The following is a 25,679-nucleotide window of genomic DNA, read 5'->3' as shown; positions in this document are numbered from 1 at the left end:
CCAGGATGTGTTATTTGTACCAGGTTTGGGGACCAATCTCATAGCTATAAGTGTCCTGGAAGACAAAGAATTAAAGGTCGAATTCACTAAGGACAAAACGTGTGTTGTGCAGACGTATAATGGGACTGTGATAGCAACAGCAACCCAGTGCCAGCAACCGTATGTCCTAGACATGGAGGAATATTATGCGATGACAGCCTCTGATTCCAGACAACCTATAGAGCTGTGACACAGGTGACTAGGTCCAGGAACTCCTTCATGAGGTGATGGCAAGAATAGTCTTGAGCAATCCAGAGAGACTGGCATGTAAAGAACTGTATAAAGGGTGAACAGCCCCTTTGTCCCTCTCCAAAGTCAGTGACCAGTGCTGAGGCTCCCCTAGCATTGGTGCATACAGATGTGTGAGGTCTAATGGAGGTGGAATTAATAGGTGAATACCAATACTTCTTTATATTCATTGATGATGTCACAAGAATAACACACAGTTACTTATTATACAATTACTTGTTAGTTATTATAATAGTAATAACCAATTTCACACTACAAGAGTTTAGTAAAGGCTCAAACGGGTCAGAAACTAAAGACCTTGAGATCTTACAATGTTGAACAATGAGAATAAAATTCTAGCCATCTTCTTAAAAAAAATATGGCATTGAGCACCAGCTAACTATTGCACACATGCCATAACAGATTGGTGTCAGTGAGCGTGCCAACCACACAATCGTTGAGAAAGCATAGACTATGCTGAGTGACTCTGACCTAGAAAAAGTTTTGCGCACAAAAGCTGTGTCTATAGCAGTATACCTAAAAAAGATGTGCACCCACATTAGCTGTGAATAGCAAAATGCCATGATTGGTGTGGTCTGGAAGGAAGCCAAGGGACAGTCATCTCTGAGTCTTTTGGTGCAGAACGTATGTACACATCCATAAGGAGAAAATATTTAGGGGCCTATTCATGATGTTAATTATCGGGGTCCAATACAAAATCAGCTGTCCCCATGAGCGGCTTCACTGCTCTTATTTGGAGCAATGAATCTTTTCATTGCTCCTTACAGAGCTGTAAAGGTACTGTGAATGCGTGACCTAAAGGTCACACATGCACACAGTAGCCCCTATATCTCACTGAAGGATCAGGACAGGGGCAAATGGATCCAAAAGGACAGGAGTGGGTTTTCAAGAGGATTTACCATCTCCTGCTTTACCTTCTTGATGTATGCCGAAAACTTTATTTTTACAAAATCAGGTGAAAATTAAGTGATGAATATAAACTGGATTCCAAGTCAATTTATCATGTTAGGATACTGCCAGAAAAGTAAAGGATACAAAATATGGGACATTACAAACAAAAAGCTTAAAAAATCCAGGTATGCTGTGTACCATGAAATAGTATCATCATAATGTAAAGATGGAGCAAGAACTGCCAAACAAGTTTATTATGCTTGATATGCCGACAGCTAGAAGCCTGGCTGAGTTAGAGACAACCAATTTGGATATCCAATCACAGAGCAGGAGCTCTCTGAAAGCAATAAAAATAAAAACCCCTTGGAGATATTATGAGGAGTTAGCAAATAACACTTTCAGAGAACCGGCAAAATATCCAAGAGGCATAGTCAAGCAAGAAATAAAAATGAGCAATAGATAAAGAGCTAGCTTCATTAGATCATAACAATACATGGACTGTTGTTAACAGGCTGAATCAGTGCAAGACAGTAAAGTTGGTCTTTGGTAAAAAGCTAAATACAGACTGAACTATTGCCTGTTTACAAATCCTATCTTTGCTAAATGTTATACACAAACCCTGGAATTGACTATGGTGAAATCTACTCTCCTGTTCCAGGTACAGTACATTACATTTAGTCATTGCCATTTCTGCCATGTACGATTTACTGCTGTACTAATTAGATTTTGATTTAGCTTTCTTAAATTGAGAATTAGTTGAGTAAATTAATATAAAAGCTCATCAGAGTATGTTCCAAGTGGAAAAAACATTGTATGGTCTAAAACAGAGTGGTCATTGATGGTATATTAAGCTAGATGTTGTACTATTAAAGATGGACTTTATGTGCTCAGAGACTGATCACTGTCTATACCACATGATAATAGAGCAAAACATTTTTATCACCGTTATACACATGGATAATCTGTTCGTGGCAGGTCAGGAGAAACACATAGCCAGTGTCAAGCATCGAGGGCTAAATTTACTAAGAATTGTGTCTGGTCTTGATGTCAATAATGGGTATGTTCTGCCATTTTTTACAACTTTCAAATTTATAAAAGGCAAATTCGGGTGCGAAATATTGAAACTCAGCAAAACCCTGGTGAAAACACAAATAGAACTAAATGCACCAAACTTGCAGGTAATTTCCATAGACAGGAAAACAACACGGAATATACCAAGAATTGTGATTATAATCACGGGTGTAATTTTAGCAAACTCTGTTGTAAATAGAAGTTTTAAATAGATTACCTCTTGAGCAGCTTGTTTAACAGAAACATATATAGATCCGTGTGATCTTTGTATGTTTCTGCCTCTAAATAATGAAAAAAGGGCTAATTTTAGAAAAAAAAAACAGCATGGGGTTCCCCCCAAATGCATAGCCAGCCCCAGACCCTGTCAACCAGTCCTGGTTCTAAAAATACAGCGGAAAAAGTCCCCATATTTTATGAACAGCGAACAGCGGACAAAGGGCCTGATTCAGACCTGCTTGCTGAGCGCTCGCAAGTGGGTCGATGTTGGGCCAGTGCGCATGCGCATGACGGACCCGGCTCAGTCATGCAAATGCGTGAGACCTGGATAGCGATGGGCAAGCCGTTGCTATGGGTCTTGCTACAAAGGGGGTGTGCTGTCGATGGTGAGTGACAGCACGACCCCTTTGGTGGGTGTGCCGGTTCGTGGCTAGCCAGATGGAGGCGTTCCCATGGGAATGCCTACCGTCTGGGGCCGGCCCCACTGACATCACAAGTGATGTCAGTGGGAGTGCTTTTGGCTCTGATAGAGCCAAAAGCACTCCAGGGCTTGCGGCAGATGAGACCCTACCACAAGGGTCTCGTCGCAAGCCCGATGGTCGCGATGGTCTTGACCATCGTGACCATTTTTTTGGCTGCTTGCTATAGCTGTGGGTGGTCACCCACACCTATGCAAGCGGCCAGGAGGCCGCTCTAAAATCAGGAAGAATGGCCCTGATTCAGAGCGAGCGCTCTGTCAGAGCGTCCGGCTCTGAATCAGGGCCAAATTACCCATTTTATATGAACCAGCACTGGACTCTGTGAGCCACTTTTAGTTTTAACTACGGGTTACACAGGGAACATGGGAAGGAAACAGGATCATATACACCATCAGAAAACATGATTCAACAAAACTTGATTCTTGGTAAATTTTGAATGTTTCAGCTAATACAAGTCACCAAAGTTACTGCGATGCTGTACGGGTTTAAACTTGGACAATCTCAGGCCAGACATGATTCTTAGTAAATTTACCCCTATGGCCTGCACAGCACCTCTTAGGCTTAAGGATTTTACAAAACTTGAATGCAGGAACTGTTACAATTGATCAGCAGATATATATATATATAATAACGTATGGGTGTGACATTACATATCGATCTTAAATTGAGGAGCGTACACAGTCCCACAATTCAATTCCATATACTTGGATGCAGTCTTTTTGGAAACTTCAAATCATTTATGAAAAATTATCTCTTCTCCAAGACATTAACTCAAATATGGATGTAGGTGGTAGTATTACTTCAAGAAAAGAGACAATAAAAAAATTCACTAATAGGGCATTATGGTAAAATCTATAAGGATGCTAATAAGTCTACAATACAAATTTCCAATGTTATGTTTGAATAATTATAATAATCACTTACTGTAGGGACCCAGGACCCTCTGTGCAGCCAAGACTGGAGGCATTCTGTGATGAGCTGCTATTATCTGTCCAAGAGAATCCGAACATGGGCTGGGGCCAAGAAAGACTGTGAAGATAAGAAGTCTCATCTGGTCATAATTAACAGTGCTGAGGAGCAGGTGAGCTAACTGGGAGCAGCCCAGAACAGGAAATCATTTAATATAATAGAAGAGACTGAAAGGTGTATAAGTAACTGTGGGAGCACAGAGTACAGAGATGGTGTATAAGTAACTGTGGGAGCACAGAGTACAGAGATGGTGTATAAGTAACTGTGGGAGCACAGAGTACAGAGATGGTGTATAAGTAACTGTGGGAGCACAGAGTACAGAGATGGTGTATAAGTAACTGTGGGAGCACAGAATACAGAGATGGTGTATAAGTAACTGTGGGAATACAGAGTACAGAGATGGTGTATAAGTAACTGTGAGAATACAGAGATGGTGTATAAGTAACTGTGGGAGCAGTAGCTCTGAATCAGGGCCGGGCATTTTTTTTTTTAGAGTGGCCTCTTGGCCGCTCGCATAGCTGTGGGTGACCACCCACAGCTACTGCGAGCGGCCATGATGATGGTCATGATGGTCAAGACCATTGCGACCATCAGGGCTTGCGACTTATGGTAGGGTCTCACCCATCGCAAGCCCCAGACAGCTTTTAGCTCTATCAGAGCCAGAAGCTCTCCACTGACATCATTTGTGATGTCAGTTGGGCTGCCCCCAAATGGCAGGCATTCTCATGGGAATGCCTCCGTTTGGGCAGCCACCACCCCGGCCCACCCACCAAATGGGGCGAGCTGTCACTAAACATTGACAGCTCGCCACTTTTGGAGCGAGACCCGGAGCGACGGAATGCCCGTCGCTAGCCGGGTCTCGCGCATGTGCACGATGGAGCCTGCTCCGTCATGCGCTGTGGGCCACCATCGACCCAGTTGCAAGTGCTCTTCGCTTGCGACCGGGTCTGAATCAGGCACAGAGTACAGAGACGTGTATAATCAGATACAGTATATAGAGAGAACTTAGAAGTGTATTTATTAATGTACTGTTCTCTATTATTATACTTGATTAAGGCATTTGTAGGTGAGATAACCCAGCAGTTAAGAATATGGATTGGTCTCACGGATCAGGACGGCAGCTGGAAATGGGTGGACGGGACACCCTATGACTCGTCACCAAAGTAAGTTATTGAACAGTCCATCTACCATGTGCAGAATAGTAATTGTTACTGACCCCATGTATTCAGTGTGAGGGACACACTATTACTTTATACACAATGAGGGAGTAGTCAGTCTGACTTAGAGTAAATTCTGAATGCAGCTCCCCAGAAAGGCTCTGGCCATCCCCTGATTGGTAGCGCAGTCAGATTGGATACATATTTATTTGGTAAAAAATACAACAATAAAATAGGATGCAAAAATAATCATTTGATGAAATGAAACAGTTTAAAATAAACACTTAGAAGAGAACCTATAGCCAGCGGAATACGTTTTAAACTGTCCTATTCTATTAGCCAGACTGATCTTGTAAATGAACTCTGTTATGTTATAATACTCAATGAGACAATGATGCCACAAACTACATACAAAGGTTATGTGAATTAAACAAACAGTGCAGTCCATGAGTGTGCTGAATCTTCAGGTAACCGCAGAGTGTGATGACACCAGATCTGTATTGCACAAGGAATATGTCCGTTAAGGCGTCAGCCTTAATGATCGGAATTTCATAGATTTTTTGAGATTGAGTGGAAGAGTTACAACAGGTTTCTGAAATGTCCGATCATATGTAAACTATGTACACAGACAGCCACAGGAGCCATGCATGCACTGCTGAAAACTATTGCATGCTGACTTTTCCCATTAAAACCTCTTCTGCGCATGTGCGGTTATTCGGTGGTAGTATAGTTTCTAACTATCAATGGTTCCAGCTAAAACGCCCATTAATTGCAACCATTGATGAGCATCATATTAACCAGCCCCAAAACTGTTCAGCCCAGGGCTGGAATTCCTCAGAAAATAGGGACTCAAACAAATACGTTGGCATCCCCCCTTTTGAGTAACAACCAGCCCTGGGCTTTCGGCATTGGTGGTGGAGGGTACAGTGTTCATTATATCTTATTAATGTTCATTACAGGCTGTCACGACACCTCACCCCAGCCTGTGCTCAGATACGCCAAACTGATGCAGATGGGCGGTTGTGACGTGGGTTTTACCAAAGCTGCAACCATGAAGAGTATTAGAATAGCGCTCTTGCGTTCGTCAGATACTGAAATTCTCAATTATTAGCCAAGTGTAGCATGGCATCTCCAGACACGTAAATTCATTAAACACAGATATAATGCTTATAAACTTTTAAGATTTATTGAGAAATATCTCCAGAGTTAAATTACAAGGAAAAATAGGTGAATAAATAAGACATAGTTATAAATGCAGTTTGATTTCAAGTAAAAGAAAATGATAATGAATCAGAATCCTAAGTTATATTATGATGAGATCTTAGGGGGTCTGTGTGTGGAGGGGGACCACCATAGACTGCAGATGGGGGAGCACTCCTAGCATGCAGCTACTCCCTTGAAGAGTGAACCCAGTGAAACAGGGGTGGCTGGCTCTTATGGTTCATCAGCCCCCTCTCCCTTTATGGGCTCAAAAGGCACTGTCCTTTGTTCTCCCAGGGTCTGTGTAGATGTAAATTAGCACAACTACTGTACAATACCTAAACCTCATAACACTCTGGGCTTTGAAGATATTTTACTGTAGGATGACTGATAAAGTACTGTAAGGTGCTACAAATGACCCTCTTAGCAACCGGTGTGTCTGTTCTCTGGACTTGCACAATGGCCACCTAGGGTGACAGCAGACATTACTTCTGTCATGACTTTAGAAAAGTTGGCCTCCTGTGATGAAATAGACTCTGCAGACTGATATGATGGTAGCATGAACTGAGGAGGTTTTAGATAGCTTTTCCTCATAGGAGAATTAATACTTGAATCTTAGTAGCTTGTGAAAGAACATGAGGTTTTATTGAACAAACAGCAGATAATTGGGAATGATGGGTAGAATCAGAACAAAAGTCCAGAGTGATAAGAACATGAATCTTGAGAATCTGTGATGAGAAAGTGGCAGCGTAGTAGGAGTGGGACGACTGGTAAAACTGCATGAACACCACAACAAGCAGGACACTGGTCAGATGATGCTGGGAATCCTCAACAGATGGATGTAGGAATCCTGAGTCCGAGTCTCCGGGATTCACCCAGAGAGAGGAGATGAGAATACTAGGTCAGAAGTATAGAGGTTTATCCAGCTAGACTGAGATGACTTGTGCTAATCGAGGGTCTTGAGCAGCGGCGTAACTAGGGTATTTGGAGCCCAGGACAAATTAAAAAAGTGGAGCCCCCCCTCCCACTTATGTGCACGCGCCCCAGGCGTGCATGGCGAAAAATGGGTGTGGTCACAAGGGGCGTGGCCATGAAAAATGAGGCATGTCAACATGACACAGCCCTTTCTTGACACTGGGAACATTTCTTTCCATTTCCACCTTAATGCAGTGCCCCTTATACAGTCGGGGGGACTGTATAGGGGGGCTATGCAGTGCCCCTAGTAGTGGTCCCCCTTATACAGGCCCCCAGTAGTGGTCTCCCCTGGAAGCAGTGCCCTCATAGTATCCCCCCAGTAGTGGTCCCCCTTGAAGCAGTGCCCCCCGTAGTATCCCCCCAGTAGTAGTCCCCAGTTGTGGCCCACCTGAAGCAATGCCCTGAGTAGTATCCCCCCAATAGTAGTCCCCCATGATGCAGTACCCCCAGTAGTGGTCTCCCCTGGAAGCTGTGCCCTCATAGTATCCCCCCAGTAGTGGTCCCCCCTGAAGCAGTGCCCCCTGTAGTATCCCCCCAGTAGTAGTCCCCAGTTGTGGCCCCCCTGAAGCAATGCCCTGAGTAGTATCCCCCCCAATAGTAGGCCCCCATGATGCAGTGACCACAGTAGTATCACTGCCCCAGTAGTAGTCCCCAGGAGTGGTCCCCCCCGCCTGAAGCAGTGCCCCCAGTAGTATCCCCCCAGTAGTAGTCCCCAGTAGTGGTCGTCCCCAGTAGTGCCCCCAGTAGTAATCCCCTCCTTAGTAATAGAGCCCCCCCAAACACACACAGAGATGAAACAATTAAAAGAAAAATACTTACCTGTATCCACGCTCCTTCTCCTGCCGCCGCACGCACATCTGTCCTCCCAGGCTGCTCTGCATTATGGGAGAAACGTCATGACGTCTCTCCGATTACTCACTGCAGGAGGTGGACGGAAGCCCGGCTCTTGCAGTGGGTGCGCAGCAGCCAATGATTCTATCTGACTCTCATTGGCTGCTGATTCACACACACACATCGCCGCCACTTGGTGGTGATGTGTGTGCAGCAGCAGCAGCAGCCAATGAGAGTCTGTCTGACTCTCATTGTCTGCTGAATAACACACACATTGCTGCCTTGCTGGCGGCGATGTGTGTGTTAAGCACAGCCTGAGCCCGCCTGTCACCCTCCTCCTGGCGCTATTGGACAAGTGCTCAGGGTGAGGAAAGGGGCTCAGCTGTGCAGCACAGGACCAGCGCTGGAAGCCTAGCACCGGTCCTGTGTAAATGTGTAGCGCTGACCACACTCACTGCGGTCGAGGCTACACTGGCTTACTAGGGCGGGCCGGTCCCACGGCACCCAGGGCATGTACCCTGATCACACTGCCCTAGTTACGCCACTGGTCTTGAGTACACAATGCTGCATCAAACTCCAGATGAAGCACACTGAGATGCGGCATGGAGATGTGGACGGGATGCACAGGTGTGCCACTATAGGTGCTCTGGGTTTGTACCCAAAGTAGCATCTTTAGGCAAAGAGAAGGACATGATGAAATACAGGAAATGGAAGATTGCCCGGTATCAGGAGCCAATACTAGGACTTGAGAAAACGTTGTACAGGCACTGAATGAGCATCCAAGAAGGTCTTATATATGCAGTGCCTGTTGCTGATTGGTGGCTGACTCCCAGCTGACTAGAGAACCAGGAATCAATATTTAGAATGTTACTATTGAATATTATCGCTCCCTAAGTGGCCTTAATGGTGTGAAAAGAGCTGCTGCCAACCAAAGGAACGTGCAGAAGCTTCAGGACATAACAAGTAAATGGAATGTTGGCTGCGCTGATTCAACACCACCGCAAGCTCTACAGAGTTCAATATGAAAAACATTTATTACATAAAACATATTAGTAAATATTAGGGGTGAGCGGGTTCGGATTTCTGAAATCCGAGCCCCCCCGATCCGGGTCCAATCCGAGGCAGTCTCGACTTTTCCCGCCTGACTCGGATCTGAAATCGAGGCAAAACGTCATCATCCCGCCTTCCGAGTCTCGCGGGTTTTGGATCCTATATAAGGTACCCGCGTCGGCGCCATTTTCTCACTCGGCTGTGGACAGTGAAGAGGGAGGGTGGGAGTTAGGGTTGGCTGGGCTGTGTAGTGTAGTGTAGTGCTGCTGTTGTCCACTACTTCAAAGTCCATAGGGGCTGGCTGTGTTGTGCTGTGCTGCTGTTGTTAATAGGGGCTGTATCCACTACTTCAAAGTCCATAGGGGCTGGCTGGACTGTGGTGTGCAGTCAGTTCTCCATAGGGGCTGTGTCCACTCCAAAGTCCTGTGCAGTGTCCCAGTCCTAAAGGGGTGCTGTAGTGTTGTCCAGGGGGTGCTCTGTCCATCAGGGGTGCTCCCCCCAAGAGCTAAAAAAATATTTTTTCTGTGTTTTTGAATTGTGTGCGCAGTAGCCGCACGTGCATCAACAAAGTAGTGCCAAGCGTGCGCCTGTGTCATAAGTAAAGGGACGGCTGGCTTGACCGTTAAGGGTGCTGTAACCCCCGAAAGTACACTCCAGTCCAAACATTAGAAGGCTGGACTAAGTCTTGGCTGGGTGCCCTATCTTTAGAAGTGTCCTATTTTAAAAGTGTCAACTTCTTTTTAAATCGATTAATTGGCGTTATATCAGCGTTAAACAGCAGTGAAACAGAAGGAAACCCACCAAACTACAAACAACAACCTAATTAATTGGACAAAGTGGAATGAACAATTGTGAGTTCACAGTCTCCATACTACTAGCTCCTGTGGACACATAACCAGGACTTTCATTATTGAACTCCCTGTCTGGTGGCTGCATACACCTGGTGCCTCCCTTGCTACTATTGCTGCTGGCTCTGCGCTTTACATATAATCCTAATGCATACTTATCTGTGTTATGTCAGTTTTCCTCTATAATAATGTACTTTTACCTTAGCTCTTTTTCTAAGTCTTAGATCTAGCTCCTACCACTGTATATTTTACTATTTAATTTCTGCTCCCACCAAATCTCCACTTTTTTATACTCAATAATAAACTTTTGCAGTACAGACTCTTTTCCCACACTGCACTATTACTTGCTTTTCTGGAAATCTGCTCTCTCCTACATTCTGTCTTCATTCCTACTTTTAACTTTTCTTCCCCTATTTACATCTTCCTTACTATTACCATGTTTTCTTTAAATCCCACCTTCACTCAGTGTCTACCTAATCTTTTGTTCTGCCCCTTGCTTCCATCTTTATCCTTTCCCCCTTGTCTCCTCCACTTCCTCTTCCCCTTATCTCCTCTCCTCTGTTTACCTTCCTCCCCATCTTCTCCCATTACTCCACTTTCATTCTCTTATACTCCACAGGGGTCCTACAACCTCACTGCTAATCCCTCCTCCCACTCCCCTCTCCATGTCACTTTACCCCACATCCATCCACACATCATTAATTTCCCTTCCTGCCCTCCTTCTACTGGCTCCCCTTCTAGCACTGGAGTCCGCACCATCGCTACACTCTATTCAGCTCGGTCCCCCAAATTAATCTCACCCCCACGCTATAGCAACCCTGATAATCTCATTCAAATCTCTCCAACAAACTCTGTCCCTCTATCCTGTGCCCTCTGGAATGCCAGGTCAGTCTGTAATAAACTGGTCCCAACCCATGACCTTTTCATCTCCAACTCCCTGAATCTCCTAGCTATTACTGAAACCTGGATTTCACCCTCTGACACCGCTTCTCCTGCAGCTCTCTCCTCTGGGGGCCTCACCTTTTCCCACACCCAACGACCTGGGGGTCGCCATGGTGGTGGTGTTGGGGTCCTTCTATCCCCTGGTTACTCATACCAACCCATTCCCTCTGAACCATCCCTCACATTCTCTTCATTTGAAGTCCATGCTATACGCCTCTTCCACCCAGTACACCTCCAAGTAGCTGTCATTTACCGTCCCCCTGGCCCTCCCTCCAAGTTCCTTGACAACTTTGCTTCCAGGCTCCGTCACTTTCTCTCCTCAGACCTTCCCTCCATTATCCTAGGTGACTTCAATATTCCAATTGATATCCCCACAGAATCCTCTGCCTCCAAACTCCTCTCCCTCACATCGTCACTTGGTCTCTCCCAATGGACCTCCTCACCCTCCCATGTGAGTGGCCATGTGCTTGATCTGGTATTCACACACCGTTGTGATATTTCTGACCACCTCAATTCCCCATTCCCTCTTTCTGACCATCACCTTCTCTCTTTTAACCTGTCCCTCTCTCCTTCCCCTCCTCTACCTCCAAAAGCCTCCATTACTAAGCGTAACATTGACACTATCGACACAGGTTCCTTTTCTTCCCTGCTTGACTCACTTCTCTCCCCTATCCTCTCTCTCTCCTGCCCTGAACAAGCTGCCTCCCTATACAATGCCTCCCTTACTTCTGCTCTGGACTCTGTTGCCCCAGCGATCACTATTCACACTCGCAGATCTACTCCTCAACCCTGGCATTCCAAATGCACCAGATACCTGCAAAAGTGTTCTCGAACTGCCGAGCGACAGTGGAGAAGATCACGCTCTAAGGCAGATTTTCTCCATTTCAAATTTATGCTCTCATCCTATAGTGCTGCGCTCTCCCTCTCTAAACAGTCATACTTTAAGAACCTCATCTCCTCTCAGTCCTCTAATCCCCAGTGTCTCTTCACTACTTTCAAATCCCTCCTTCGCCCACCCCCTCCTCGTCTCCCCTCCTTGCTCACTGCCCTTGACTTTGCTACCTACTTTACATCTAAAATTGATTCCATACGTCAGGACATCATATCCAATCAGTCCCCCAGCTCTCCACCTCCTCCTTTCCCTAGTCACCCCTCCCCATCAACTTTACCAACTCTAACATCCTTCTCCCCTGTATCTGGAGAGGAAGTCATGGCCCTCATCCGGTCCTCCCCCCCTTCCACCTCCCCACTTGATCCCATCCCCTCCCGCCTCCTCCGCTTCCTCTCTCTTAGCCTGCTCCCATCTTGCCCACCTCATTAACCTCTCCCTCTCATCAGGCACTGTTCCTTCTGCATTCAAACATGCCCTTGTCTCCCCCATTCTTAAAAAAACCTACCCTTGATCCTAACCTTCTTTCTAACTACCGTCCCATCTCTCTCCTCCCCTTTGCCTCCAAACTCCTTGAGCGGATTGTCTACAACCGCCTTACCACTTTTCTTTCCTCCCACTCCCTCCTTGACCCTTTTCAGTCTGGCTTCTGTTCTCTCCACTCCAATGAAACTGCCCTCACAAAAGTCAGCAATGACCTCCTTGCTGCCAAATCCCAAGGCCACTACTCTCTTCTCATTCTCCTTGATCTCTCTGCTGCTTTTGACACTGTGGACCACCCTCTCCTGCTGAATATCCTTCACTCCCTTGGTCTACGTGAAACTGCCCTCTCCTGGCTGTCATCCTACCTCTCTGACCGATCTTTTTCAGTTTCCTCTCACGACTCCTCTTCCCCTCCACAGCCTCTTATAGTAGGTGTTCCCCAAGGTTCTGTTCTTGGTCCTCTCCTATTCTCCCTCTATACTTCCTCTCTAGGTGAACTCATCAGCTCTTTTGACCTCCATTATCATCTCTATGCTGATGATACTCAAATCTACCTTTCCTCCCCTGATCTCTCCCCCTCTCTTCTGACTCGTATCTCCAACTGTCTCTCTGCTGTCTCTTCCTGGATGTCCCAGCGATTTCTTAAACTTAATATGTCTAAGACAGAGCTAATCATCTTCCCACCCTCCCACATCACCTCACTTCCCACTATTTCTTTATCAATTGATGGAATAACTATCTCATCTAGTCCCAAGGTGCGCTGTCTTGGAGTTATCCTGGACTCATCCCTCTCCTTCAAACCACATATCCAGAACCTTTCACTGTCCTGTCGTTTCCATCTCAAAAATATTTCTAAGATCAGACCCTATCTCACCCAGGATGCTACTAAAACCCTCATACACTCACTGGTCATCTCCAGATTGGACCATTGTAACCTCCTCCTATCTGGCCTCCCCAAATCCCATCTCTCTCCTCTCCAGTCTGTCCTCAATGCTGCTGCACGGCTTATCTTCCTCTCCAAACATTCTGTATCTGCCTCCCCTCTCCTACAAGCCCTACACTGGCTCCCCTTCCCTTTCAGAGTCCAATTTAAGGTTCTCACGCTCGCTCACAAAGCCCTCACCCAATCTTCTCCCATATACATCTCTGATCTCATCTCCCTTCACGCTCCTCTCCGCCCTCTTCGCTCAACTAATGCACGCCGCCTTTCATGCCAGCTGATTACTTCCTCCCACTCCCGCCTCCAAGATTTTGCCCGCACTACTCCCCACCTCTGGAACTCTCTCCCACTCCGCATCAGACTCTCCACCTGTTTGCAATCCTTCAAACGGGCTCTCAAGACCCACTACTTCATCAAAGCCTTCCAGCTATCATTCTAACTCCTTGCTACATGCTCATTCGTCCCCATCTACCCCATCTGTGTCAACCCAGTTTGTCTTCCCCCACCTTTTTAGAATGTAAGCTCTCACGAGCAGGGCCATCTACCCTCTTGTGCTTCTCCTTACTATAGTGTCATTTACTTCTTACTCACCACTAGGGCACCTAACACTTGGTTGCTTATGCTCTGTTGCTTATCTGGGTGATATGGTCACTAATGTAGCAATATATATTATCCATGTCCTGTATTGTATTGTTCTGTAAGTCACTTGTATACAATTTGTTCATGTACTGTGTAAGGCGCTGCGGAACACTTGTGGCGCCATATAAATAAATGCTAATAATAATAATAATAACCAAAAAAAAAATTATTTTCTGTGTTTGTGAATTGTGTGCGCAGTAGCCACACGTGCATCAACAAAGTAGTGCCAAGCGTGCGCCTGTGTCATAAGTAAAGGGCCGGCTGGCTTGACCGTTAAGGGTGCTGTAACCCCCGAAAGTACACTCCAGTCCAAACCAAAAAAAAAAATATTTTCTGTGTTTAGCCGCACGTATATATCAAATCGATATAACATAAATGGAGGACCAAACTTTCTCTGATAAAAATAAAATAGAGAAAGATCAAGAACCACTTCCTCCTAGTGCTGAAACTGCTGCCACTAGTCATGACATAGACGATAACATGCCATCAACGTCGTCTGCCAAGGCCGATGCCCAATGTCATAGTAGAGGGCACATACAATCCCAAATGGCAAAGTTCAGGAAAATGACCTTGAAAAAGACATTTAAATCAGCTAAAGAGAAACGTAAACTTGCCAATATGCCATTTACGACACGGAGTGGCAAGGAACGGCTAAGGTCGATCCCTAGTATGTTCATGACTAGTGGTTCAGCTTCACATGACGATGGAAGCCCTCCTCCCACTAAAAAAATCAAGAGTTAAGCTGGCAAAAGCACAGCGAAGAACTGTGCTTTCTAAGAAGATATCACAAATCCCCAAGGAGAGTCCAAGTGTGGTGGTGGTTGCGATGCCTGACCTTCCCAGCACTGGATGGGAAGAGGTGGCTCTTTCCACCATTTGCACGCCCCCTGCAAGTGCTGAAAGGAGCACCCACAGTCCACTTGCTGATATGCAAATTGAAGATGTCACTGTTGAAGTACAACAGGATGAGGATACTGGTGTAGCTGGCGCTGAGGAGGAAGTTGGCGAGGAGGATTCTGATGGAGATGTGGTTTGTTTAAATCAGGCTCCGGGGGAGACAGTTGTTGTCCGTGGGATGAAAAAGCCCATCACTGTCATGCCTGGGCAGAAGACCAAACATTCCACCTCTTTGGTCTGGCAATATTTCTATCCAAATCCGGACAACAACTGTCTTGCCATATGTACCATATGTAAAGGTGAAATAAGTAGGGGTAGGGACGTCAAGCACATAGGAACATTCTCCCTTATACGGCACCTGCAGCGCGTTCATAAAAAGTTACTGTCAAGTTCAGAAACTTTGGCTAAGACCGTAAGCAGTCCAGGGACACCTAAATCCCGTTGTCCTGTTGTATCCAAGCGCCTGCAAACCACGCCGTCAACTCCCTCCTCATCAATTTCCTCCTTAGTCAGGATCGGAAGTAGTCCTGCAGGCCATGTCACTGGCATGACTGACTCTCCTATCCGGGATTCCTCCGGAGGATCCTGCATTGCTACGCCTACTGCTGCCGCTGCTGCTGTTGCTGCTGCTGGGAGTCGTTCATCATCCCAGAGAGGAAGTAGGAACACCACTACTTTTACTAAACAATTGACCCTCCAACAGTCCTTAGCGAGGAGGATGAAGTACGACAGCAGTCATCCTGAAGCAAAACGTATAACTGAGGCCTTGACTGCTATGTTGGTGTTAGACGTGCGTCCAGTATCCGCCATTAGTGCAGTGGGATTTAGACAATTGATGGAGGTAGTGTGTCCCCGGTTCCAAATCCCGTCTAGATTCCACTTCACTAGGCAGGCGATACCGAGACTGTACAGAAACGTCAGAAAAAGTGTCCTCAGTGTCCTGAAAAATGCAGTTGTACACAATGTCCACTTAACCATGGACATGTGGACAAGTGGAACAGGGCAGACTAAGGACTATATGACTGTGACAGCCCACTGGGTAGATGTATCACCTTACGCAGCAACAGCAGCAGCGTCACCAGTAGCAGCATCTCAGAAACGCCAGCTCGTTACAAGGCAGGCTACGCTGTGTATCACCGGTTTCAGTAAGAGGCACACCGCCGACAACCTCTTAGAGAAACTGAGGGAAATCATCGACCCACTTAGACTCTCCTGGGGATTTGTGTTATCTGACAGCGCCACCAATATTGTGCGGGCATTACATCTGGGCAAATTCCAGCACGTCCCATGTTTTGCTCACACAATAAACTTGGTGGTGCAGAATTTTCTGAAAAGCGACAGGGGCGTGCAGGAGAGGCTTTGGGTGGCCCGAAAAATTTCTGGCCACTTTCGCCATTCAGTGACTGCGTGCCGAAGACTGGAGCAGCAAACACTCTTGAACCTGCCCCGCCATCACCTGAAGCAAGAGGTTGTGACGCGGTGGAACTCAACCCTCTATATGCTTCAGAGGATGGAGGAGCAGCAAAAGGCCATACAAGCCTATACATCCACCTATGACATAGGCAAAGGAGGGGGTATGCACCTGACTCAAGCGCAGTGGAGAATGATTTCCGTGTTGTGCAAGGTTCTCCAGCCCTTCGAACTTGCCACACGTGAAGTCAGTTCAGACACTGCCAGCTTGAGTCAGGTCATTCCCCTCATCAGGCTTTTGCAGAAGCAGCTGGAGAAAGTGAAGGAGGAGCTAAGACGGAGCGATTCCGCTCGGCATGTGGGACTTGTGGATGAAGCCCTTCATTCGCTTTGCCAGGATTCCAGGGTGGTCAATCTGTTGAAATCAGACCACTACATTTTGGCCACCGTGCTCGATCCTAGGTTTAAAGCCTATGTGGTGTCTCTCTTTCTGGCCGACACAAGCCTGCAGAGGTGCAAAGACCTGCTGGTGAACACACTGTCAGCTGAAGCGGAACGTGACACGTCAACGGCTCCTTCTTAATTTTCTCCCGCAACTGGGGCTGCCAGGAAAAAACTTAGGTATCCTAAGCAACCCGCTGGCGGTGATGCAGGGCAGGCAGGACCAAGTTTGGACATCTGGTCCGGACTGAAGGACCTGGCAACAATTTCTGACATGGCTACTGTCACTGCATATGATACTGTCACCATTGACAGAATGGTGGAGGATTACATCGGTGACAGCATCCAAGTAGGCATGTCAGACAGTCCATACCTGTACTGGCAGGAAAAAGAGGCAATTTGGAGGCCCCTGTACAAACTGGCTCTATTTTACCTGAGTTGCCCCCCCTCCAGTGTGTACTCCGAAAGAGTGTTTAGTGCAGCCGGGAACCTTGTCAGCGAAAGGCGTAGGAGGTTGCTTCCACAGAATGTTGAGAAGATGATGTTCATCAAAATTAATTATCAGCTCTTCCAGGGAGACCAGCCTCCAGAAGGTACAGAAGGACCTGTGGTTGTGGATTCAAGTGGGGACGAGTTAATACTTTGTGAGGATGAGGATGTACACACTGAAGAGGGTGAGGAATCTGTGGATGAGGAGGATGAGGATGACATCTTGCCTCCGTAGAGCCAGTTTGTGCAGGGACAGATTAATTGCCAGCTTGTTTTGTGGGGGCCCAAACGAACCAATCATTTCAGCCACAGTTGTGTGGCAGACCCTAGCGCTGAAATGATAGATTTGTTAAAGTGTGCATCTCCTGTTTATACAACATAAGGGTGGGTGGGAGGGCCCAAGGACAATTCCATCTTGCACCTCTTTTTTTTTTCTTTGCATTATGTACAGTTTGGGGCCTAGTTTTTCTAACTGCCATCCTGTCTGCCACTGCAGTGTCACTCCTAGATGGGTCACGTGTTTGTGCCGCCCTCTCGTGTTGCTTAGCATAGTCATCCAGCTACCTCGGTGCAACCTTTTGGACATAAAAACACTATTGTGAGGTGTGAGGTGTTCAGAATAGACTGGAAATGAGTGGAAATTAAGGTTATTGAGGTTAATAATGGCATAGGAGCAGAAAAACCTACAAATTCTGTGATTTTAGCTGTTTTTTTATGCTTTTTTAAAAAAATATACTGATCCAAAACACAAAACCAAGAACCCAAAACACGGAAGGGTGGTTTTGGCAAAACAAATCCAGATCCAAAACACGAAGAAAGATCCAGATCCAAAACCAAAACACAAAACACGAAAAGTGGCCGTTGCACACCCCTAATGTATAGTAAGAGGCAGGATAATGGAGTATTATAGATAGTATAGTATGAGGCAGGATAATGGAGTATTATAGAATGTGTAGCATGAGGCAAATAATGGAGTACTATATAATGTATAGTATGAGGCAGGATATTGGAGTATTATAGAATGTGTAGTATGATGCAGGAAAATGGAGAATTATATGATGTATAGTATGAGGCAGGATAATGTAGTATTATAGAATGTATACTATGAGGCAGGATAATGGAGTATTATATAATGTATACTATGAGGCAGGATAATGGAGTATTATATAATGTTAAATATGAGGCAGGATAATGGGGTATTATATAATATATAGTATGAGGCAGGATAATGGAGTATTTATATTGTTTAGTATGAGGCAGGATAATGGAGTAGTATATAATGTGTAGTATGAGGCAGGATAATGGAGTATTATAGAATGTGTAGTGTGAGGCAGGATAATGGAGTATTATAGAATGTGTAGTATGAGGCAGGATAATGGGGTATTATAGAATGTGTAGTATGAGGCAGGGTAATGGAGTATTATATAATGTATAGTAGAAGGCAGTATAATGGGGTATTATATAATGTATAGTATGAGGCAGGATAATGCAGTATATTATATTGTTTAGTATGAGGCAGGATAATGGAGTATTAAAGAATGTGTAGTATGAGGCATGATAATGAAGTATTATATAATGTATACTGTAAGGCAGGATAATGGAGTATTATAGAATGTGTAGTATGAGGCAAATAATGGAGTATTATATAATTTACAGAATGAGGCAGGATAATGGAGTATTATATAATGTGCAGTATGAGGCAGGATAATGCTGTATTATAGAATGTGTAGTATGAGGCAGGATAATGGAGTCTTATAGAATTTATAGTATGAGGCAGGATAATGGGATATTAAAGAATGTGAACTATGAGGCAGGATACTGGAGTATTATATAATGTGTACTATGAGGCAGGATAATGGAGTATTATATAATGTATGCTATGAGGCTGGATAATTTAGTATTATATAAAGTGTAGAATGAGGCAGGATAATGCAGTATTATATAATGTGTAGTATGAAGAATGATAATTGAGTATTATAGAATGTGTAGCATGAAACAGGATAATGGAGTATTATAGAATGTGTAGCATGAGGCAGGATAATGTAGTTTTATAAAATGTATACTATGAGGCAGGAAAATGGATAATCATATAATTTATAGTATGAGGCAGGATAATGGAGTATTATAGAATGTGTAGCATGAAACAGGATAATGGAGTATTATAGAATGTGTAGCATGAGGCAGGATAATGTAGTTTTATAAAATGTATACTATGAGGCAAGAAAATGGATAATCATATAATTTATAGTATGAGGCAGGATAATGGAGTATTATATAATGTGTAGTATGAAGAAGGATAATTGAGTATTATAGAATGTGTAGCATGAAACGGGATAATGGAGTATTATAGAATGTGTAGTATGAGCTAGGATAATGGAGTATTATTGAATGTGTAGCATGAGACAGGATAATGTAGTAATATAGAATGTGTAATATGAGGCAGGACAATGTAGTATTATATAATGTATACTATGAGGCTGGATAATGGAGTATTATATAATGTACAGTATGAGGCAGGATAATGGAGTATTATAGATAGTATAGTATGAGGCAGGATAATGGATTCTTATATAATGTATACTATAAGTCAGGATAATGTAGTATTATAGGATGTGTTGTATGAGGCAGAATAATGGAGCATTATATCATGGATAGTGTGAGGCAGGATAATTGAGAATTATAGATAGTATAGTATGAGGCAGGATAATGGAGTATTATAGGATGTGTAGTATGAGGCAGGATAATGGAGTATTATAGAATGTGTTGCATGAGGCAGTATTATGTAGTATTATAAAATGTATACTATGAAGCAGGAAAATGGAGAATTATATAATGTATAGTATGAGGCAGGATAATGGAGTATTATTGAATGTGTAGCATGAGACAGGATAATGGAGTATTATAGGATGTGTAGTATGAGGCAGGATAATGTAGTATTATATAATGTATAGTATGAGGCAGGATAATGGACTAATATAGAATATGTAGTATGAGGCTGGTTAATAAGAGTAAAATATAATGTGTAGTATGAATTAGGATAATGTAGTATTATAGAATGTGCAGCATGAGGCAGGATAATGTAGTATTATAGAATGTACACTATCAGGCTTGAAAATGGAGAATTATATGATGTACAGTATGAGGCAGGATAATGGAGTATTATATAATGTATACTATGAGGCAGGATAATGGAGTATTATATAATGTATACTATATGGCAGGATAATGGAGTATTATAGAATGTGTAGTATGAGGCAAATAATGGAGTACTATATAATGTATAGTATGAGGCAGGATAATGTAGTATTATATAATGTATACTATGAGGCAGGATAATGGAGTATTATATAATGTTAAATATGAGGCAGGATAATGGGGTATTATATGATGTATAGTATGAGGCAGGATAATGGAGTAGTATATAATGTGTAGTATGAGGCAGGATAATGGAGAATTATATAATGTGTAATATGAGGCAGGATAATGGAGTATTATAGAATGTGTAGTGTGAGGCAGGATAATGGAGTATTATAGAATGTGTAGTGTGAGGCAGGATAATGGAGAATTATATGATGTATAATATGAGGCAGGATAATGGAGAATTATATGATGTATAATATGAGGCAGGATAATGGAGTATTATAGAATGTGTAGTATGAGGCAGGATAATGGAGTAGTATATAATGTGTAGTATGAGGCAGGATAATGGAGAATTATATAATGTATAATATGAGGCAGGATAATGTTTAGTATGAGGCAGGATAATGGAGAATTATAGAATGTATACTATGAGGCAGGATAATGGAGTATTATAGAATGTATACTATGAGGCAGGATAATGAAGTATTATATAATGTATACTATAAGTCAGGATAATGGAGTATTATATAATGTATACTATAAGTCAGGATAATGGAGTATTATATAATGTATACTATAAGTCAGGATAATGGAGTATTATATAATGTGTAGTATGAGGCAGGATAATGGGATATTATATGATGTATACTATGAGGCAGGATAATGTAGTATTATAGATAGTATAGCATGAGGCAGGATAATGTAGTATTATAAAATGTATACTATGAGGCAGGAAAATGGAGAATTATATAATGTATAGTATGAGGCAGGATAATGGAGTATTATATAATGTGCAATATGAAGCAGGATAATGGAATATTATAGAATGTGTTGTATGATGCAGGATAATGGAGTAATATAGAATGGGTAGTTTGTGGTAGGACAATAGAGTGTTATAGAATGTGTAGTATGAGCTAGGATAATGGAGTATTATATAATGTGTAGTATGAGGCAGGATAATGGAGTATTATAGAATGTGTAGTATGAGGCAGGATAATGGAGTATTATAGAATGTGTAGTATGAGGCAGGATAATGGAGTATTATAGAATGTGTAGCATGAGGCAGGATAACGGAGTAGTATATAATGTGAAGTATGAGGTAGGAAAATGGAGTATTATAGAATGTGTAGTATGAGGCAGGATATTGGAGTATTATAGAATGTGTAGTATGAGGCAGGATAATGGAGTATTATATAATGTGTAGTATGAGGCAGGATAATGGAGTATTATAGAATGCGTAATATGAGGCAGGACAATGGAGTATTATATAATGTATACTATGAGGCAGGATAATGGAGTATTATATAATGTATAGTATGAGGCAGGATAATGGAGTATTATAGATAGGATACTATATGGCAGGACAATGGAGTATTATAGAATGTGTAGTATGAGGCAAATAATGGAGTATTATATAATGTATAGTATGAGGCAGGATAATTGAGTATTATAGAATGTGTAGTATGAGGCAGGTTAATAAGAGTAAAATATAATGTGTAGTATGAGGCAGGATAATAGAGTATTATAGAATGTATAATATGAGGCAGGATAATGTAGTATTATAGAATCTATACTATGAGACAGGAAAATGGAGAATTATATGATGTATAGTATGAGGCAGGATAATGGAGTATTATAGAATGTATACTATGAGGCAGTATAATGGAGTATTATATAATGTATACTATGAGGCAGGATAATGGAGTATTATAGGATGTGTAGTATGATGCAGGATAATGGAGTATTATACCATGTATAGTATGAGGCAGGATAATGGAGTATTATAGAATGTATACTATGAGGCAGGATAATGGAGTATTATGTAATGTGTAGTATGAAGCAGGATAATGGAGTATTATAGAATGTGTAGTATGATGCAGGATAATGTAGTATTATAGAATGTGTAATATGAGGCAGGACAATGGAGTTTTATATAATGTATACAATGAGGCAGGATAATGGAGTGTTATATATTGTATACTATGAGGAAGGATAATGGAGTATTATAGAATGTGTAGTATGAGGCAAATAATGGAGTATAATATAATGTATAGTATGAGGCAGGATAATGGAGTATAATATAATGTATAGTATGAGGCAGGTTAATAAGAGTAAAATATGTGTAGTATGAGGTTGGATAATGGAGTATTATATAATGTGTAGCATAAGGCAGGGTAATGTAGAATTATAGAATGTGTAATATGAGGTAGGATAATGGAGTATTATATAATGTGTAGCATGAGGCAGGATAATTGGGTATTATAGAACTGGTATTATGAGGCAGGGTAATGTAGAATTATAGGATGTGTAATATGAGGTAGGGTAATGGAGTATTATATAATGTGTAGCATGAGGCAGGATAATTGGGTATTATAGAACTGGTATTATGAGGCAGGATAATGGAGTATTATAGAATGTGTAGTATGAGGCAGGTTAATGGAGTATTATAGAATGTGTAGTATTAGGCAGGATAATGTAGTATTATGTAATGTGTAGTATGAGGCAGGATAATGGAGTTATTTAGAATGTGTAGTATGTGGGAAGATAATGGAGTAGTATATAATGTGTAGTATTAGGCAGGATAATGGAGAATTATATAATGTTTAGCATGAGGCAGGATATTGGTGTAGTATAGAATGTGTAGTATTAGGCAGGATAGTGGAGTATTATAGAATGTGTAGTATGAGGCAGGATAATGGAGTATTACAGAATGTGTAGTATTAGGCAGGATAATGGAGTATTATAGAATGTGTAGTATTAGGCAGGATAATGGAGTATAATATAATGTATAGTATGAGGCAGGTTAATAAGAGTAAAATATTATGTGTAATATGAGGTAGGATAATGGAGTATTATATAATGTGTAGCATGAGGCAGGATAATTGGGTATTATAGAACTGGTATTATGAGGCAGGGTAATATAGAATTATAGAATGTGTAATATGAGGTAGGATAATGGAGTATTATATAATGTGTAGCATGAGGCAGGATAATTGGGTATTATAGAACTGGTATTATGAGGCAGGATAATGGAGTATTATAGAATGTGTAGTATGAGTCAAGATAATGGAGTTATTTAGAATGTGTAGTATGAGGGAAGATAATGAAGTATTATATAATGTGTAGTATGAGGCAGGATAATGAAGTATTATAGAATGTGTAGTATGAGGCATGATAATGGAGTATAACATAATGTGTAGTATGAGGCAGGATAATGCTGTATTATGGAATGTGTAGCATGAGGCAGGATTATGGAGTATTATAAAATGTGTATTATGAGGCAGGATAATGGAGTAGTATATAATGTGTAGTATGAGGCAGGATAATGGAGTATTATATAATATGTAGTACTAGGCAGGATAATGGAAAATAATAGAATGTGTAGTATGAGGTAGTATAATGGAGTATTATAGAATGTGTAACATGAGGCAGGATAATGGAGTAGTATATAATGTGTAGTATGAGGGAGTATAATGTAGTATTATAGAATGTGTACTATGAGGCAGGGTAATGTAGTATTATAGAATGTGTACTATGAGGCAGGGTAATGTAGTATTATAGAATGTATTGTAAGAGGCAGGATAATTGAGTAATATAGAATGTGTAGTATGAGGCAGGATAATGTAGTAGTATATAATGTGTAGTATGAGGGAGTATAATGTAGTATTATAGAATGTGTACTATGAGGCAGGGTAATGTAGTATTATAGAATGTATTGTAAGAGGCAGGATAATGGAGTAATATAGAATGTGTAGTATGAGGCAGGATAATGTAGTAGTATATAATGTATAGTATGAGACAGGATAATGGAGTATTATATAATGTATAGTATGAGGCAGGAGAATGGAGTATTATAGAATGTGTAGTATGAGGCAGGATAATTGGTTATTATAGAATGTGTAGTATAAGGCAGAATATTGGAGTATTATATATTCTATCGTATGATTAGGATAATGAGTATTATATAATGTGTTATATGAGACAGGATAATGATAGATTATATATTGTGTGGTATAACGCAGGATAATTTAGTATTATAGAATGTGTAGTAGGGTATTATATATTATTATATATTGTGTGGTAGGACAATTACATTTTATATATGTAGTAAAAAATAATTTAGATTGTCATTTGTCTATTACAGGTTCTTGAATGAGGATCAGCCAGATAACTGGTTTGGTCACAATCTTGGAGGAGGTGAAGACTGTGCTCAGATGTTCAATTTTGATGATGGCTTTGTATGGAATGATGACCACTGTTCTAGGAGCTTTCATTACATTTGTGAGAAGAAAATTTAGTGTATCATGTAACCTCCATGATCAACTTTTTTTTCTATACCCTCACATAGGCTGCTCAGATGTTTAGTCTGATGACAACTGTATCTACTAATGATCATTTCAGTTGCCTTATAGTATCACTAGGATATGTCCATGTTATGCCCCTGATATCCCCTCCTCGGGTAGTAAGAAATTTCTGGCTGTCACATCCGTACAGAGCACATAGTGTATTTCACATGTTGTCATTTATCACCCCAAGCAGGACCTCCATCATTAGTGCCATCTACACACAAATTATTCAGGTTCCTTATGAGTTATGCACCCTACTTTGGATCTCCATCAAGAATGGACTGTACTCATATCCTGTATCATCAAAGTTCTCCCCACAAGACCTTCAGCAAAAATGCAATTAAATCAGAATCTTTTTCTTTAATGTCTTCCACTCTGCACATTCTTTATTAAGGCCTTTCTCTAAGGATTTATACACTCTGGTCCTCCATCATTAAGGCCATACAATCTGGTCCTCCATAATTAGGGCTATACACTCTGTTCATCCATCTTTAAAGCCGTACACTCTGGTCCTCCATTATTAGGTCTGTACACTACTCTAATCCTCCATCATTAAGGCTGTACACTCTGGTCCTTCATAATTAAGGCTGTCCACTCTAGTCCTCCATCATTAGAGTTGTACTCAGTGGTCCTCCATCATTAAGGCTGTACACTCTGGTCCTTCATAACTAGGGCTTAACACTCTGGTCCTCCATCATTAAGACTGTCCACTCTAGTCCTCTATCATTAGAGCTGTACCCTCTGGTCCTCCATAATTAGGACTGTACCCTCTGGTACACCATCATTAGGGATGTACCCTCCATCATTATGGCTGTACACTCTGGTCCTTCATCATTAGGGCTGTACACTCTGGTCCTCCATCATTAAT

General features: G+C 42.3%; 1 protein-coding gene across 1 annotated transcript in view; it reads left to right on the top strand.

Annotated features, from left to right (window-relative positions):
- LOC148515063 (asialoglycoprotein receptor 1-like) overlaps nucleotides 1–24,763 on the top strand; it is a 40,706-nt gene extending 15,943 nt beyond the window's left edge. Inside the window, exons 7-9 of the mRNA XM_088480538.1 lie at nucleotides 3,875–4,026; nucleotides 4,971–5,077; nucleotides 24,610–24,763. Coding sequence (XP_088336664.1) covers nucleotides 3,875–4,026; nucleotides 4,971–5,077; nucleotides 24,610–24,763 — 413 coding nt within the window. The remainder of the gene's footprint in view (nucleotides 1–3,874; nucleotides 4,027–4,970; nucleotides 5,078–24,609) is intronic.
- Nucleotides 24,764–25,679: the final 916 nt, after the last annotated feature.

This window comes from Taudactylus pleione, unplaced genomic scaffold, assembly GCF_031769625.1.
Source record: "Taudactylus pleione unplaced genomic scaffold, aTauple2 ptg000255l, whole genome shotgun sequence".
Taxonomy (NCBI): domain Eukaryota; kingdom Metazoa; phylum Chordata; class Amphibia; order Anura; family Myobatrachidae; genus Taudactylus; species Taudactylus pleione.
This window is presented reverse-complemented; position numbering and strand designations above follow the sequence as displayed.